Source organism: Drosophila suzukii, chromosome 2L (genome assembly GCF_043229965.1).
Source record: "Drosophila suzukii chromosome 2L, CBGP_Dsuzu_IsoJpt1.0, whole genome shotgun sequence".
NCBI lineage: Eukaryota > Metazoa > Arthropoda > Insecta > Diptera > Drosophilidae > Drosophila > Drosophila suzukii.
The window spans coordinates 8,924,738-8,941,146 of record NC_092080.1 but is presented as its reverse complement, the minus strand read 5'-3'; the positions used below and the strand labels follow the sequence as shown (position 1 = coordinate 8,941,146).

General features: G+C 42.2%; 3 protein-coding genes across 4 annotated transcripts; 2 read left to right on the top strand and 1 right to left on the bottom strand.

Annotated features, from left to right (window-relative positions):
- Positions 1-141: 141 nt before the first annotated feature.
- Positions 142-2,547, top strand: Ns4 (Nucleostemin 4). Its single transcript, XM_017089610.4, has 4 exons — positions 142-341; positions 441-769; positions 1,057-2,248; positions 2,311-2,547. Exons 1-4 carry the CDS (start codon positions 263-265, stop codon positions 2,436-2,438), a joined length of 1,728 nt encoding a protein of 575 aa, XP_016945099.2. The 5' UTR covers positions 142-262; the 3' UTR covers positions 2,439-2,547.
- Rhau (RHAU helicase) lies at positions 2,459-5,755 on the bottom strand. Its single transcript, XM_017089609.4, has 6 exons — positions 3,826-5,755; positions 3,378-3,770; positions 3,209-3,322; positions 2,882-3,154; positions 2,698-2,826; positions 2,459-2,635 (listed from the first exon to the last, which is right to left on the bottom strand). Exons 1-6 carry the CDS (start codon positions 5,661-5,663, stop codon positions 2,557-2,559), a joined length of 2,826 nt encoding a protein of 941 aa, XP_016945098.2. The 5' UTR covers positions 5,664-5,755; the 3' UTR covers positions 2,459-2,556.
- Positions 5,756-6,059: 304 nt separating this feature from the next.
- dia (diaphanous related formin 1) lies at positions 6,060-16,025 on the top strand. 2 transcript variants are annotated; one of them, XM_017089798.4, is made up of 5 exons: positions 6,060-6,583; positions 8,521-8,837; positions 11,937-13,886; positions 13,946-14,476; positions 14,562-16,025. In XM_017089798.4, exons 2-5 carry the CDS (start codon positions 8,522-8,524, stop codon positions 15,032-15,034), a joined length of 3,270 nt encoding a protein of 1,089 aa, XP_016945287.2. In that variant the 5' UTR covers positions 6,060-6,583; position 8,521; the 3' UTR covers positions 15,035-16,025. The 2 variants fall into 2 exon arrangements, with proteins under 2 accessions (XP_016945287.2, XP_016945286.2); XM_017089797.4 differs by lacking the exon at positions 6,060-6,583 and adding an exon at positions 8,417-8,451.
- The last annotated feature ends 384 nt before the right edge of the window (positions 16,026-16,409 follow it).

Here is a 16,409-nt window from a genome sequence, read left to right as displayed (position 1 = left end):
CAATTTTGATTGTTAGAAAATTATGTTACTACAATAAATAAATTCACTGGAAATTCAAGAGACAAATTCAAATTGTAGATCACACTTTTGTAGACTCGACAACCCTTTTCCGGCTTTCTGGTGCTGCCAACTCGCCCAAAACTTTTAATTCGCAAAAGGGAAAAGCCGCAACAACATTCAATCCCAATTACAGCTTAGAATTAACTAGTGCTAGACAAACCCAAATTGACCGGAAGTGAGACCAGGATTTGACCCAAAAACAATGCCACAGCAACGGCGCAAGGTGGCCTTCAGCGGCAAGAAGAAGAAGGACCAGATGCTGCAGAAGCGCAACACAAAAGGTGAGAAGAATACAATGTGATTTTGTGCCCACCTGTGAAAAGGGGGCGGAAAGAAAGAAAAACCGAGGAGCCCATGTATGACTAACAATGTTACGCCAGGTCCGCCCAAGTATCTGCGTAGCACCCAGGAATCATACGAGGACAGCGATGTGCCGGAAACAACAAGGAAACTCATGGAACAGCCCTTCGCCCGCGGCGGAAATCGGAACAAGAACGTGAATCGCTATAATCTGCAGTTCTACCAGGAGGGCAAGAAGGAGCTCGAGCAGATGAAACAGGAGGGCTTCAAGCCGTTCGAGGTACTGAGTCCCAAGCAGCGGGAGGTGGACGATCGTTACTTCGTCGGCTGCGACTTCCCAGTTCGACCGCCTTGGAAACTGGCGAACTCCAAGGAACAGCTGGACCGCACCGAGAACCGGTACTTTAAGGTAGGTCAGGTCTATTAGGAAAAAAATTAAAAGATAGCTCAAATCTTTGACTTTTTGCCCTATTGTAACCATGAGACCTTTACAATAGATCCGTCCAATCCAACAATATATCCCATATAACCACCCAATCTTAATTTTGGTATCTGAAAGATTGAAGTCAATATGTTAAATAATACTGTAAGTTAAAGATACCTCCTCCTGAATCCAACCACATATATATTTCTATAAAATTCTATCTAAATCTTTGACTCTAAATATGTACATACATATATTTTATCAAATTCTAGGAATACGTGGATGAGCTGCAGAAGAAACAACGTGCTGGCGACTCAAAGGAGCTTTCCCTGTTCGAGCTGAACCTGGAAACCTGGCGTCAGCTTTGGCGTGTCCTCGAATTCTCGGACATCCTGCTCATTATTGTGGATGTTCGCTATGCTACGCTGATGTTTCCGCCCTCCCTCTACGACTACATCATCAATACGCTCAAGAAACATGCTATTGTGGTGTTCAATAAGGTGGATCTGGTGGAACCGCATGTGGTAGTGGCCTGGAGGCAGTACTTCCGCGAACGTTACCCCCACCTACCAGTGGTCCTCTTCGCATCCTTCCTACCGCGATCCCGCAAAGGAAGTCAGCGTGGTCCACAGGCGCATCGCAGGAGTATGGAGGGTGTGTACAACATATACAAAGAGTGCCAGCGCTATGTCCAAGGAGAGGTGGATCTGACCGAATGGGAGCAGAAGATTCGCGAGGATATGCGCAGTGATCAGTTGGATATACTGGATGATCTAACAACGGCTGTCGAGGGGGAACTCAAGATCAGCAGCAGCATCGACACCACGCCGCACGAGCATGTAAAGTATCACAGTGGCGTCCTGACCATTGGCTGCATTGGTTTTCCCAATGTCGGAAAGTCCTCGCTGATCAACGCCCTGAAAGGGCGTAAGGTGGTTAGCGTGAGTCGCACGCCAGGACACACGAAGCACTTTCAGACCATTTTCCTAACCCCACTCGTTCGTCTGTGCGATTGCCCCGGTCTAGTCTTTCCGTCGAGTACTCCCAAAAGCCTCCAAGTGCTGCTCGGCAGTTTCCCCATCTCCCAGCTGTCTGTTCCCTACCGCTCCCTGAAGATTCTCGGCGAAAACTTGAATTTACCGCAGCTGCTGAGGCTTCACCTGCCTGAAGACTATGATGAGTGGTCGGCGGTGGCCATTTCCGATGCGTGGGCATACAAGAGGGGATTCCTCACCGCCAAGGCGGCCAGGCCGGATCGCTATAGGGCCGCCAATCACATTCTTCGCCTGGCCCTGGCTGGACAACAGCTGCTGGTACTGCAGTTCTACCCGCCGGGCTTTGAGGAGCGACGGGATCAATGGCTCCTGCATCCCGATCTGGCCGAGGTCAAGAAGTACCAGCAAGTGGATCTAGAAGAACCGGAGAGTGAGACCAACGGCGACACGTCATCAGTCTGCTCGGACAGTGAGTCACTACATACAGAAAAATACAAATTTATATTAAAAAAATCAAACAATATTTTTTAGCCGCCGACAGCGATGATGAAGACGAGGACAGCTCCAATGACGAGACAAATGCCGATGAAGACGAGTGCGCCATCGAGGAGGACGCGCCCAGGTCCCGCAACGTATTTGCTCTACTGGAGGACGACTAAAAGGCGCATTTACCAAGAAATTTTGTTATTGCATCACTAGTTTGCACCTATAATTTATTATTAACATATACTATGTTTTGCTAAACAATAAATGAAAACACCAGGCTAATGAGGCAGGTTAGATGTCATCGATTTCATCGGAGGACATATAGTCCTCGCCCATACTTTCGTCTAACGATAGAAGCAATTCAATAGCTCTGTTGAGTAAGCAAAACATTTTTAAATTAAATGTAAGAAATCATTTTTAAATTGACCTTACTTTATCAACTGCTTTTCATATCCATTATCTTCAATGGGTGCCGGATACAAAGCCTTTTTGAGCAGCAACTTTTCCAGATTGCCACGCAGTTCTAGGACTACGTCGGCAGTTTCTTGATCGCATTTGAAGCTGGGGGAAATAATTATTTTTAATCATAATTTAACGAAAGATTTTGTATACTCACTAATAAGTCTTGGCCACGCATAAATAATGCTTGTTTTCAGTTACCCCTGCCTCCACACCATCACCGAAAATGATCAGCGCCATGGGAAAAACCATTGTGGAATCTAGGAGAAAAAGATCAGTAGACTTCTGTCGCTGGAAATAGACAAAATATTCCGAATCGAAGCCACTCTCGCCACTGTTCACCGAGGAGGGATGGAAGTTCACACGACGTCCATCGTCCGTTGCCATGGTATGAATTGCACGTACTCGGTTCTTAATTTGACGCGATTTTCTGAAAACAAATACATGAAACTTTTTGTTTTTAGTTTGATTAAATAATACCAACCGCAAGTGGGCCATGTTGGGATAGAGACCCGCTCCAATTATGGCCCTTAACAAGGGAATCTTTTCTGAATTCATGTTGGATGCAGAATCCTTGCAGTTGGAGGATGTAAGAAATCTGTAACATCGCGAGCTATGAGCATTTAGTTTAGTTAATCGGTTGACAATCTCACTTGTAGTTGTATAGAAGTTCACTGAACTGATTCTTCATCCTCTCCAGCTGCTGCAGTGTCATGGAGCTGAGGAAATTCTGATAGCAAAAGTCACGGTCCGCATGCGCATAGCGACTTTCACGGTAGGCAACAATGGTGCTGTGCACCAACAGATGATCACTACGCATATTGTTGGACATTCTCCGCTTGATCTCGTCCACTCGACTTTCTTGTCCCAAGGGCGAGTAAAACGGCGACTTGAACGACAAAGCAGCCGCCGCCGAAGTAATGGGATCCAAGCAGCAAAAGAGAGCCGACATCAGTATCATTTTGCCCATCTGCGGATCGATGGGCAGCTTGGCCAAGTGCATGCCCAGCGGAGTGAGGGTGCCCGTCTTGTCCAGTGCGTCAATACTGAATAACAAGATAATAATATTTTGAAAGTAAAAGCGCATTCCTTTTAACTCACCGCATCAGTAGGTCCACTCCAATCTTAATTGCATCGGGATTGGGGGCATTAATCAGTGTTTGCAAGAACCGATACGGATCATCGATGTGCAGTAGCTTCAGGCTTAAAATTATGGATTCCAGCTTGGAGCGCAGTATCTCCGGCGTTGGAATATCGGCCATCCGGTCCTCCCTAGCACGGCTGAACAGATTATAGCATATTCCAGGCCGAACTCGACCTGCTCTGCCCTTCCGCTGCTGCGTATTTGCCTTGGTCACCCACACTTCCTCAAGCATTTGTATGTTAGTTTCAATGTCATAGTTGGTGGCCTTCGTACGACCAGGGTTGATCACATAAACCACGTCGTCAATGGTCACCGATGTCTCAGCAATAATCGTGGAGATGATGACCTTCCGTTTGCCCTTTGGTGGACGTTTGAACACCGCCTGCTGTTCCCCTGATTGCATTAGGGAATGTAAAGGAAAGACTGCTATGTGATCCCTCCATCTTTGGCCCTTCGGAGTTTTTGGTTTGTCCAGAAGAGTGTACAGCTGCGAGATTTTATCATAGCCCGGCAGAAAGACTAAAATGGCACCCTCTGGCTCGTTTTCACATATGTAGTAAACGAGATCGGCTATAAAATCAATGTCCTCGCAGCCCTCCGATTCCGGCAGACGCAATTTCTCCAGCACACGACTGTCGTACGAGTTCCTGATGCGCCGCAGATAAGGTTCTATCATCGCTGCATGGTTCATCTGCCGCTCAGGGCCATCACGCTTAGGACGACGATCGCGGGACTTCTGGAACTGGTAGTTCGTCTTGGCCAGGACATCTTCCAGATAGAGCATTTGAACGGGAAACATTACGCCTTCGATGTTAAACATGGGACAGTTGTCGAAATAGTCGCAGAAATCCTGTTCCCGCACAGTGGCGCTCATAAGGATTACTTTCAGATCGGGTCTATGGGGCAAAATAACCTTCAGAAGACCCATTAATAGATCAGTTTCCACACTGCGTTCGTGGATTTCATCCAAAATCAAGACACTCAGATTGTGCATCAATGGATCGGATTGGAGCTGCTGCAGCAGAACTCCTGTGGTGCAGTACGTTATGGAAGCCCTTTCGCGGGGCTTCCTGCTCTCCAGGCGAATCTGGTAGCCCACCGAGTTGCCCAGACTTTCGCAACGCTCGTAACTAACCCACTCGGCAATGGTTATTGCTGAAATCCTTCGTGGCTGGGTGCAAACAATGCGGCACGACGAGGCACAGCCCCGGGAAATGGCATCGTCCAGGAGGATTTGTGGTACCTGGGTGGTCTTGCCACAGCCAGTGCTGCCCACGATCAGGATCACTTGGTTTTTCCGCACAGCCTTGACGATTTTCTTGGCGTATTTCATAGTGGGCAGTTTATTCCGCGCCGCCAGGCGTTCCCTGCCATTATCCTCCTGCTGGCGCTGCTCTAGCTCCAGCTGCAGCGTCTCGTCCAGTTTGGCATTGGTGTAGTCCAAGCCCTCGTTCTTCTCCTTGGTCTCCGCCACGAAGTCCTCGAAATTGACTTTCAAAAGATGCCGGAACTGCCGCTTAAACTGGGCATCCACATCGCGTTTATCCCTGGTTGGTGCTCGGTTGTATTCCTCCATGAACTCCTTGACGCGCGTTAGGACGCCACTGGGAACGCTGACATTGCAGCCCAATCGGATTTGCGGCTGTTCCTCGCCTCTGTCCTTCTTTTGCTGCCGGGCGAGATTGCGGTAGTAAAGGCCGATGTCCTTGCCCTTGAGACCCGGTGGGTGTCTGGGCTTGCGGGCGTAGGAGCCGGAGGTGTCCCTGTCACGTTGCATCCTATTGAATTTCGGCATACGTCCAGGAGGTGCACCAATCCTGACGAGAAATTAGCAATTTCAATCACGCTGTAGGCGATTGTCGATGGTTCGTCTGTTTTGCGAACATCGAAGTTTGTCCATCTCTATGTACAAATCAGCTGTTGGTTGAACAAGAGCTGCCAACTTATTACAAATATTTTCCTCTCATAAGTGAGGGTGTTCTGCAAATAAATAAATATGAAAATCTTAAGATCGCAATCGTCTCTATTTTACTTGTTTTGAAATACAACTTGAAATAAATTAAAGATAAGTTATTAAAGAATATGGGCTTAAGACGTGCTTTGATTCGAGTCCGAGCTAAGTCCACGCCGTGGTTGAGCTATGGTATATTTTAGTGCGTTTTACTGCTAGTATCTTTTTACGATCCCGCAACGGTCACACCAATTCCGATCAACTCAACGCGCTGTGCAAATCGAATCGCTTGTGCCAAGATTTTGTGTTTTCTGCGATTAACGGCCGCAAAAAGCCAGCGATCTATATGCCAAGTGGCCAATAACGAACCAGCCAAGTGTTTGCGTTGCAAAAAAGCCGGATAGCAGAGTGTTTTTCTGTTGTGATTAGCGTTAGAAGAGCAACAAGTGGCCAAAACTCGAGACCAACAACAACTAAATGAGTACGATATAATACACTGAGAGAAAAGCTAACGACGAAGTTTTCGAAGCGGTGCGCGCAGCTTGTTTTTTTGTGCCAAGCGTCGCGCAATAAAACAAACAAAAAGCCAGAAACCGAAAACAACAACCACAACAAAAGCCGTTTGATCGCGAGTTTGTGTGTGTGTTTGCTTGATTGTGGCTGTGTGTGTGTGAGAGTGGCAAGCCATTATTTTTCTGGTCTTATGACGTAAACCACCGAAAAAAAATCAAAAGTGAGCAGGCGACACAGATATCAAAACGAAGGTGAGCGCATTTTTACTAATTCTCGCTTCGCTTCTTGGAATTCCAGCGGTTATTAGACGTTTTTATACTTGTTTACATTTTCGCAGTTGCAGCACACGCACACACTAATGGTGTGGGAAAGGGATGGAGTGGGGAGGGGAGGGAAAGAGATGCAGTGCATGTAAACAAAATAGAGAAAGAGGCAATTGCTGTAAATTCTTTGGCCAAAGAAATCTTGTTGAAAGCATTTCCTCCGCACATGCTTACTTATGTATGTACATATGTGTGTATTAGCGACCTGAAAAGAAATTGTTGCCCTGCTTGAACTTGTCGCTCCACTCTTTCCCCCTCCTCATCCTCCACCCCCTCCTTGTACTCCACCTCCCACACACATACCACTCCATTCACAATTGGCCTTTTGCGGAGTCATAATAAATAATATTAAATATGATTTCTCTAGCCGACCATTGTGAATGATTTGCAGACAGTTGGCACGCCCATTCGACACACTTACAAAAAAATATCCTTCCTAAACAAAAATTTTCCAAAAAAAATTTTGGTTTCTAAAATCGAATTATAACATTTTTAATGTAATTACTATTTTTAAATTTTTTAATATTATTAAATTAACATAGAATATTACATTTATCTTTATAAATACGTATGTTAATTCAAATCTTTTTTGAAAAATAACTAACCTCTTGCTTTGAAATATTGAAAAAAATTTTACATTTGTTGAAATTATCGCTGAATGTAGAACATTCTCGATTGTTAATAGCATTTTGATAAGAACTAATGGATTTTAAAAATCTTTAAAAATATGTTTGCAAAAAAGTTGCTATTTTTGCTAAGTAAATTGAACTCATAATTGTTTTCTGTGCACCGAGCAAGAACCATCCGCAAAACCTGTTGCTCGTTTGCCTTTTTTATTTTGTTATTTTTTTACCTCTCCAGCTGCTGTTTGTTGGTCGCCGTGATTCCATTAGTGATTCATTAGATGCGTTGGCCAAAGCTAACGCAAAAAGCTAAAGCGTGTTCCCACCGCATCCTTCAATAGAAGCCAATTCAAATGCTAACGGCCTGGATTTCAGCCTCGCCAAATGAATCACTCAATAACCATATATCTTAACAGTTCTCTCACTGTCGTTTTGTTTAGGTTCTCTATTAAGCTCTCTGAATTTCGTGCCATTTCCTAATTTGGATTGCCGCGATTATCGCATCATTTTGTAAATTTAGTGCGCATTATTAATGAATGTCCATTTACCTTACAGTTTTTGTTTATGATTTTAATCAGCAGTTTCACGCTTCGAATGTTTTGAATAGCACAGTAGTTTGGGTTCTAAAATTAAAAATGTTCGGTTTCAGGCAACTACATACAAACGTATAATATTTTTTATTGATTTAAAGGTTTAATTTTTACAATTTAAACTATATAAAATTTTGATTTTACATTTTTGAAAAGGTTTTTCAATAATACAAAATAATTTTTTTTTAAATCCGAACCTATAAAAATGTAAAACTAATTTCCAAAATTCCCTATTCGAAGAATCACTGTATTGAGCCCTCCTTCCCTTATTATCGAACGTGTTAATTGAAAATTCCACACTCCATTGAGGCTGAATCGACATTATGGAACCCCAGATAATTGTAAATAAACGAAAGCTGATAATGATCGACCACATACCGTCCATCCATCGATTGGATGCATTCGATGGAAAACCATCAGAAATCGCGGTCTGTTCAGTTCCCAAACATTTGTAAACAACAGAACAGCTGTGCAAGTTGTCTCCCCAAAAAACATTAAAAACTGCGCATGTCTCGAAAATCCTCAGTGGTCTTTGTTTAGTTTTCGTTTAGTTCTCCACCGAAATGCGTCTTAAAAAGCTGGGGTTAGGTTTTCTTCCTTAAAAAAAACAAAACGCAAAATAAACTTAATGTATTTGTTTTCTTCTTTGCAGAATGTCTCGTCACGAGAAAACTAAATCTACGGGGGGCGGAATCCTGGACAGCCTGTTCGGAAGGCCCTCAAAATCCAAAGGAGGAACAATCGGCAGTGGAACCTTAACCCATGGAGGACGACCCGTATCACAGGATAATTATGTAGTGCCGGGTGTGGAGGATTTTGAGCAGTATATCCAGCAACTGACCGTTGCGGAGCTGGATGCCAAATTCCTGGAGATTATAGAGGATATGAATATACCCAAGGATAAGAGGGAGCCCCTGTTGGCCAAATCGAAGGAAGAACGACAAAAGATGCTTCTGTGGCACTTGAAAGGTAAAGAGTATTACAAAAAGGTTAACAAGTCGATGCTTGTATACCCTTGCAGTCATCAGAATAAAAAGTTTTAGTTTTTTAAGATCTGATATAAAACGGGTTTAACGGTTCCCATATCAAGAAATAAACCATAGATATAGAAAAAATCTTTATATCAGCTTTATAGGTTTGAAAAAAAGTTTATGAATAGTGAAACTCCTAAAGCATCCTAAAATTTTAACTTTCCTAATGACCAACATTATAACTCCTTCTGCAAGGGTATATCAAATAGCCGGCAATCGATTTTCGCGCAACTAAGTTGGATGACTTTTTATACTTCTTTGTTTTTTTCCGTATTCCCGGGTAAATTGCATTCCATTTTTGATAAGATTAGCAGGTAACGGTACGTGTATCTGTGAACTTGGCTTTCATCGGTGTGCGCTTTCTGTTTGCTTACCCCTTCCCTTTAGTTGCCAATTTGCTTTGCAACCATGTTCGGTTCTATTTGTTTTCGTATCACATACCTCTTTTTGAGGGATGTCCCTTTTTTAATTTGTTGAAAATTATTCGTATTAATAGCAGTGATGTCAACGATATTTTATATAAGTGGGAAATTTCCTTGTTAATTGGTTAAAACATAAATTTTTCAAGCAGAAGCTAAGAACTTTTTGGGTGGAAGCCAGCTATAAACAGTTGGGAATTATAAGGTAGAAGTTAGGGTAAACTTTTTTAGTACCAGTATTTGTAGCACGTTATAATTAAACAGATTTCCATTAAAAATATCATTACAAATTATTACAAATTCACCACAAAAATTACTGATTCATAGTTCTCATTGTGTAGTTGATAAGGACTGTCTCCAGATGGTCGGTTAAAAAGTTTGGAAAGCCCCGCTAAATGTTGCTTATTTTTCAACTTTACTCATTCATTTACTAAAATACTACTAGAAATATACTCCAGAGTACTACGAAGCAGTTATCACTGTACCACATCGCCAGCTATGTATATCTTGAGCATATTTCAATGCCAACTCAGCTTTCAGCTTCATTCTTTGGGTTTCGCTCCAGTTAATTCCCCATGGCCCATGGTCCATTATCAGTCTTGAAATATGTAGAATCAAAGTTTCTCTTATCGTTTGTAACGGTTTATTGCGCCACAACCTCGGACTATCTTCTCCCCCATTTTATCAAGTAAAACCAAGAGCTATATAAGTAGTATTTAACGTACGACGAATGCGTGACAAAAGTCGAGCGGCAAAAAATGAGAATGCGAAGACATTGAATTTTCCTTTACCATGCATATTATACAATTTAAATTACGTCAAGTGGCAGTGAGAAAATTATTTTTTTATTTCGCAGCTCGTTCTTTTTGTTGTATAAGCAAGTGCATTGCAAATGCCAGAGATAGATAGACTAGTATAAGGCAAATGTACACTGAAAATAATTTTACTTATTAACTATATATCATATATTTTAAATCATATCATTTTTAAGATCATATCAAAGCACCAAGTAAATTTTATTGAGAAGCCTACCATCGATTATCATTAACAAATATTAGTCCTTGATGTAAAAATAAGCTTCTAATATTTTACAATTTCATTTAAATAGTCATTGAGTCTTTAGTTTCAGTGTAGTAGACAAAAGAGAGTTTTATTTTTGCTCTCTCAACCTCTGTGAGTGATTTTCCTTACACTTTGGAACGGCCATAAAATGCAAATATGCGAAAACGTTAAACACATTATGACAAAATCAAGCTGAAAATAAATTCTGATGCTTGTCAATAAACTTGAGCTGCGGCAAAAACGTATCTTATAGGTGCAGATAGCTTGGAGTAAAAATAAAAGAAACTAAAGTAAATATTTGTGGGTCGTGTTTATTGTGGCAGAACCCTCCACCCCCAACCACTTGTTGCGAAACTGAATTTAAAACACAAACAATGGACTGGCCGACAGCAAAAAAATACTCGTACAAAAAGCTGTTCATTAACACGCTTCGTTAGGCGTTTTCAGTTAATTAATAAAACAGTTAGCGTAGTTTGGTTTTGACGGATAAACGTATAAAGTGCGGGCAGGGATTAGGCCAATTTGAATGATGTCAGTGGTGCAGGTAATCATTTAAAAGGGCGGGTGGTTTCATAGAAGGTCCCTCATTAAGGTTGGTTTCTAGTAATTACTTTTCACTGCGCTTGTCTTAAGACTATTCCATAAAACTTGAAATAGTGAATCAAAAGACAATGAACCACCTAGAAAAAGAATTGTCTATAGTATTCACGAAATTGGAATTCAATAATCATATTTTCATCGCTAGCCAATCATTTACATATAGAATTATCAAAATCTGCTGATTAGTTTTTAATTAAAATACATTTGTTTTTAATTTAAGATTAAATGTCATGTTAGCTGACACTCCTTAAGAGGTTATTTTCATTAGTTAAACGATTTTCTTATCAAACTGCCTCTATGTGAAAGTATGTCGTTTTTATACGGAGATAGTGAATAATGAATCAGCGTTGATATGACTAAATTCAGGGGTGTTGTCAGCGGGGGCCAACCTCTTTCTTTTAAAGGAAAACCTTGAGGTATTGTGTAAAATACCATTAAAAGTATTATCTACAAATTACTACAGACATTAGCTGAATCACTAATTTGCTTTGAATTTTGTACCTATCCACTTTCTTAAAATTTATTTTATTTAGTTTAAGGGTAAAACAATATTAATTTTTGTAACGGTATGACTGTTAGGTAAAAATAAAAAAATTCATTTTAACTTTAAGTAGTCAACTTAGTTGAAAAAAACCATACTTTATAAGTATTATATGATGTTAGCGTACAATATTATTTGTAATAAATTTCCTGTAATGTGTAAAAAAATGTACAAACATTTCAAGGAGTTCTAAAACATAAAAATCTTTAAAATATTTAACTTGTTGTCAGGGCTTAAAGCGTAACTTATGATTTAAGTCAATTTATTTATTTTGCTAAATGTAACAAGCTCTTCTTTATTCTCACACTTGAATGTAAAATTCCTTTGTGGCTTGGCAAAGTTATTATCCAGTAAATTCCCTTACCGATATCTAATACACTCACTCATCCGATTAACATTCCAATCTCTGTTCCAGGTAAAAACTCACTGGAGCGCAGCGCCAATTCCCGGTTCGAGAAGCCCATAGACTATGTGGAGTATCTGCAGAATGGGGAGCACAGCACCCACAAGGTGTACCAGTGCGTGGAATCTCTGCGCGTGGCGCTTACCAGCAATCCGATCTCGTGGATCAAGGAATTCGGGGTGGCCGGCATCGGGACGATCGAGAAACTGTTGGCCAGGTCAAAGAAGGATGCTAGCTATGATAAGATTGAGTTCGAGGCCATTCGCTGCCTGAAGGCGATCATGAACAATACGTGGGGCCTAAACGTGGTGCTCAATCCGGATCAGCACAGTGTTGTGTTGCTCCTGGCGCAGTCACTGGATCCCCGAAAGCCGCAGACCATGTGCGAGGCCCTTAAACTACTGGCCTCCTTTTGCATTGTCTATGAGCGTAATGGCTACGAGAAGGTCCTTAGAGCCATTACCACAATTGCGGCGACATCCTTTAAGGCCAGTGAACGATTTCGACCCATAGTGGATGCACTGTTTGCAACGGATCAACTGGATCCCAAACGGGAGTTGGCCTGCCACAGCTTGATTTTCATTAACACCCTCACAAATACTCCCACGGACTTGAATTTCCGTCTGCATCTACGATGTGAGATTATGCGCATGGGTCTGTACGATCGCCTGGATGAATTCACTAAAATCGTGGAGGCTAGCAATAATGATGCACTGCAGCAGCACTTTAAGATCTTCAACGAGATTCGCGAGGATGATTTCGAGGAGTTTGTGCAGCGCTTTGATAATGTCACCTTTAATATGGATGATGCCACGGATTGCTTCGATGTGCTGAAAAACCTGGTGACTGACACCACTTCCGAACCCTACTTCCTGTCCATCCTGCAGCATTTGTTGTACATCAGAGATGACTTTTACTTCCGACCCGCCTACTATCAACTAATTGAGGAGTGCATCTCGCAGATTGTCTTCCACAAGGGCTACTGTGATCCGAACTTTGAGAATAGAAACTTTAATATAGACACCTCACTGCTGCTGGACGATATTGTGGAGAAGGCCAAGGCCAAGGAGTCAAAGCGATCGGAGGAGTACGAGAAGAAGATTGAGCAGTTGGAAAGCGCTAAGCAGGAAGCGGAGGCGAAGGCGGCTCATCTTGAGGAGAAAGTCAAACTGATGGAGGCTAATGGTGTGGCGGCGCCGTCGCCCAATAAGCTACCCAAAGTGAACATACCCATGCCACCGCCACCGCCCGGAGGAGGACCACCTCCACCACCGCCGCCACCAATGCCGGGCAGAGCAGGTGGTGGACCACCGCCGCCACCGCCACCTCCCATGCCCGGAAGGGCGGGTGGACCGCCTCCACCTCCACCACCGCCAGGAATGGGAGGTCCACCGCCTCCACCTATGCCAGGCATGATTCGACCTGGTGGACCGCCCCCTCCGCCCATGATGATGGGACCGATGGTTCCGGTTCTTCCTCATGGTCTGAAACCGAAAAAGAAGTGGGATGTCAAGAATCCAATGAAGCGGGCCAACTGGAAGGCTATTGTCCCGGCCAAAATGTCCGATAAGGCGTTCTGGGTCAAGTGTCAGGAGGATAAGCTGGCTCAGGACGATTTCCTTGCCGAGCTGGCCGTGAAATTCTCCTCCAAGCCTGTGAAGAAAGAACAAAAGGATGCGGTGGACAAGCCGACGACGCTGACCAAGAAAAATGTGGATCTACGTGTGCTGGACTCGAAGACGGCACAGAACTTGGCTATTATGTTGGGAGGATCACTGAAGCACCTGTCCTACGAACAGATCAAGATTTGCTTGCTGCGCTGCGACACCGCCATTCTGTCTTCCAACATCCTTCAGCAACTTATCCAGTACCTCCCGCCGCCAGAGCAACTTAAACGTCTGCAGGAGATCAAGGCCAAGGGAGAACCGTTGCCACCAATCGAACAATTTGCTGCGACGATAGGTAAGTTTATTACTATTTTGAATACGAAATCTCAGATTAATAACTCGTTTAATTTTTAGGGGAAATAAAACGTCTTTCGCCACGTCTTCACAATCTGAACTTCAAGTTAACCTATGCGGATATGGTACAGGACATCAAACCCGATATTGTGGCGGGAACGGCAGCTTGCGAAGAGGTCCGAAACAGCAAAAAGTTCTCCAAGATCCTGGAACTCATTCTCCTCCTTGGCAACTACATGAACTCGGGCTCGAAGAACGAGGCCGCCTTTGGCTTTGAGATTAGTTATCTCACCAAGTTGTCCAACACGAAAGATGCGGATAATAAGCAGACATTGCTGCACTACCTGGCTGATCTGGTTGAGAAGAAGTTCCCAGATGCATTGAACTTCTACGACGATCTATCGCATGTGAATAAGGCGTCGCGGGTCAACATGGATGCCATTCAAAAAGCAATGCGTCAAATGAATTCGGCGGTAAAGAATTTGGAAACCGATCTGCAAAACAACAAGGTGCCGCAGTGCGACGATGACAAGTTTAGTGAAGTTATGGGCAAGTTTGCCGAGGAATGCAGGCAGCAAGTGGATGTGCTTGGTAAGATTTGTTATGCGAAAGTTATAGTTCAGAAAATAATCCACAGAATAGAAGCAAATTTACTAACACGATGTTATTTTTACAGGCAAAATGCAATTGCAAATGGAAAAGCTGTACAAGGACCTCAGCGAGTACTATGCCTTCGATCCCAGCAAATACACGATGGAAGAGTTCTTTGCTGACATCAAGACCTTTAAGGATGCCTTCCAATCTGCGCACAATGACAATGTACGGGTGCGAGAGGAGCTGGAGAAGAAGCGTCGTCTGCAGGAGGCCCGAGAACAGTCTGCCCGTGAGCAGCAAGAGCGCCAGCAGCGTAAAAAGGCAGTGGTTGATATGGATGCCCCGCAGACGCAGGAGGGCGTGATGGACAGTCTCCTGGAGGCGCTGCAAACGGGATCCGCCTTTGGACAGCGGAACCGACAGGCCCGGCGACAGCGACCAGCGGGAGCGGAACGGAGGGCCCAACTCAGTCGGAGTCGATCGCGGACGCGTGTCACCAACGGACAACTTATGACCCGCGAGATGATTCTCAATGAGGTTCTAGGCTCTGCGTAGAAATGATACCACAAGCAATTCTTCTCTGTACATATATAAATAGACATCTGTAGCGATATAAGGGCCTAGGATCATTAGCTGTGTACATCTGTGAATCCGTGTGTTTAGCCTTGTTTACATATCAACTCGATTAGCGCGTTCAAGATATTTAACGAATGGATTATTTCAACAGCCGCAAAGTACTAAATAACTGGGGAAAGCTATATGTGGATTTTTCAGAATTATGCATTGCTATATGAGTGTCGTGGTTTAATTTGAAGTTTTTATGTTTTAACAACTTTAGTAGAAGTCTTAAAGTTCTGTTTTTTAATTTATTAAATTAATTGTAATCATTTTGTTCAATTGAATTTTACTGAAAAATAGCTAAAACATATCTTAATTTATTTGCTATTGGTGTACGCAACAAAATATTGTAATTTATATTAAACAGATTGGCAGGCCGATTAAAGTTATCATCTAATTCTTAGTACATTTATTGATTTCTTTAAAATACCAATCCTTAAACATGTTTGACACTTAATTTATGTGTAACATTTACCACGACTCTTGAAATACAATGCATAACAACGAAAAATTCAACTTCGCTTCCCAATACGCAAAAAAACATATATTTTTTATACGCTTTACTTCTGAAAATGAAAACTGATACCTATTCTTATTCTAAATACTTATAAAAGGAACTGAGAAACCAAGTCAGAAATTTATTTATCGATTGATCTGTATCTTTTGGCTCTTTACGCACTATTCCTATTTTACTGTGGCATGTTCCGATCATTTTGTTGTGCACTTCGTTTTCGAGGCACTCACTAGGGCGAGATATATATCAAAATGAAATTCCTTTTGTATTTAATTTGTTTTTAAGCAAATCTCTTTTAAATTTGTTTATTTTAATATTCTATTGTAATCCACGCTATACATAACATTGTTAATTAATGCCTATTTTCTTCGACAATGATCGTATATTGAAAATAAACTTTTACCAAAATTATAATTATATTTCTTTTAATCGATTTCGTGGCATTGTGACTCATTGAGTTATGTTCTTTTACTGATGATCATACATATACAGAGTTTTAAATAAAATTGAATAAAATATGAATCTCTGCAGCGTTAATTATATAAATAATTATACAGATTTTAACGAATCATGACAAACTTATTCATATGAAAAATACCTTTAACAAAGAAAGGTTACCACAATTGCTTAATCGAAATTGGCAATAATCTTTGGAAATTCGACAATTCAACAAAAAGGTTTGGCCGCGAATCCAAAAATAATTTCTAGGTTTCCACCCACCCGCGAGTGATTCGCCGCTTTTTGTTGTTTCTCTCCACTTTAATTTGTTTTATTAACAAAGATATTTTATCGCTAATG

What these genes read in the sequence shown, in the direction of transcription:
- Ns4 (XM_017089610.4), top strand. Translation starts at nt 263, where the DNA reads ATGCCACAGCAACGGCGCAAGGTGGCCTTCAGCGGCAAGAAGAAGAAG. An exon ending in CCGAGAACCGGTACTTTAAG is followed by an intron (nt 770 to 1,056) that starts GTAGGTCAGGTC and finishes ATCAAATTCTAG; the next exon opens with GAATACGTGGATGAGCTGCA. An exon ending in GTCATCAGTCTGCTCGGACA is followed by an intron (nt 2,249 to 2,310) that starts GTGAGTCACTAC and finishes AATATTTTTTAG; the next exon opens with CCGCCGACAGCGATGATGAA.
- Rhau (XM_017089609.4), bottom strand. Translation starts at nt 5,663, where the DNA reads ATGCCGAAATTCAATAGGATGCAACGTGACAGGGACACCTCCGGCTCC. An exon ending in GGAGTGGACCTACTGATGCG is followed by an intron (nt 3,771 to 3,825) that starts GTGAGTTAAAAG and finishes CTTGTTATTCAG; the next exon opens with TATTGACGCACTGGACAAGA. An exon ending in TATGAAAAGCAGTTGATAAA is followed by an intron (nt 2,636 to 2,697) that starts GTAAGGTCAATT and finishes CTTACTCAACAG; the next exon opens with AGCTATTGAATTGCTTCTAT.
- dia (XM_017089797.4), top strand. Translation starts at nt 8,432, where the DNA reads ATGCGTCTTAAAAAGCTGGG. An exon ending in GCTTCTGTGGCACTTGAAAG is followed by an intron (nt 8,838 to 11,936) that starts GTAAAGAGTATT and finishes TCTCTGTTCCAG; the next exon opens with GTAAAAACTCACTGGAGCGC. An exon ending in ACAATTTGCTGCGACGATAG is followed by an intron (nt 13,887 to 13,945) that starts GTAAGTTTATTA and finishes TTTAATTTTTAG; the next exon opens with GGGAAATAAAACGTCTTTCG.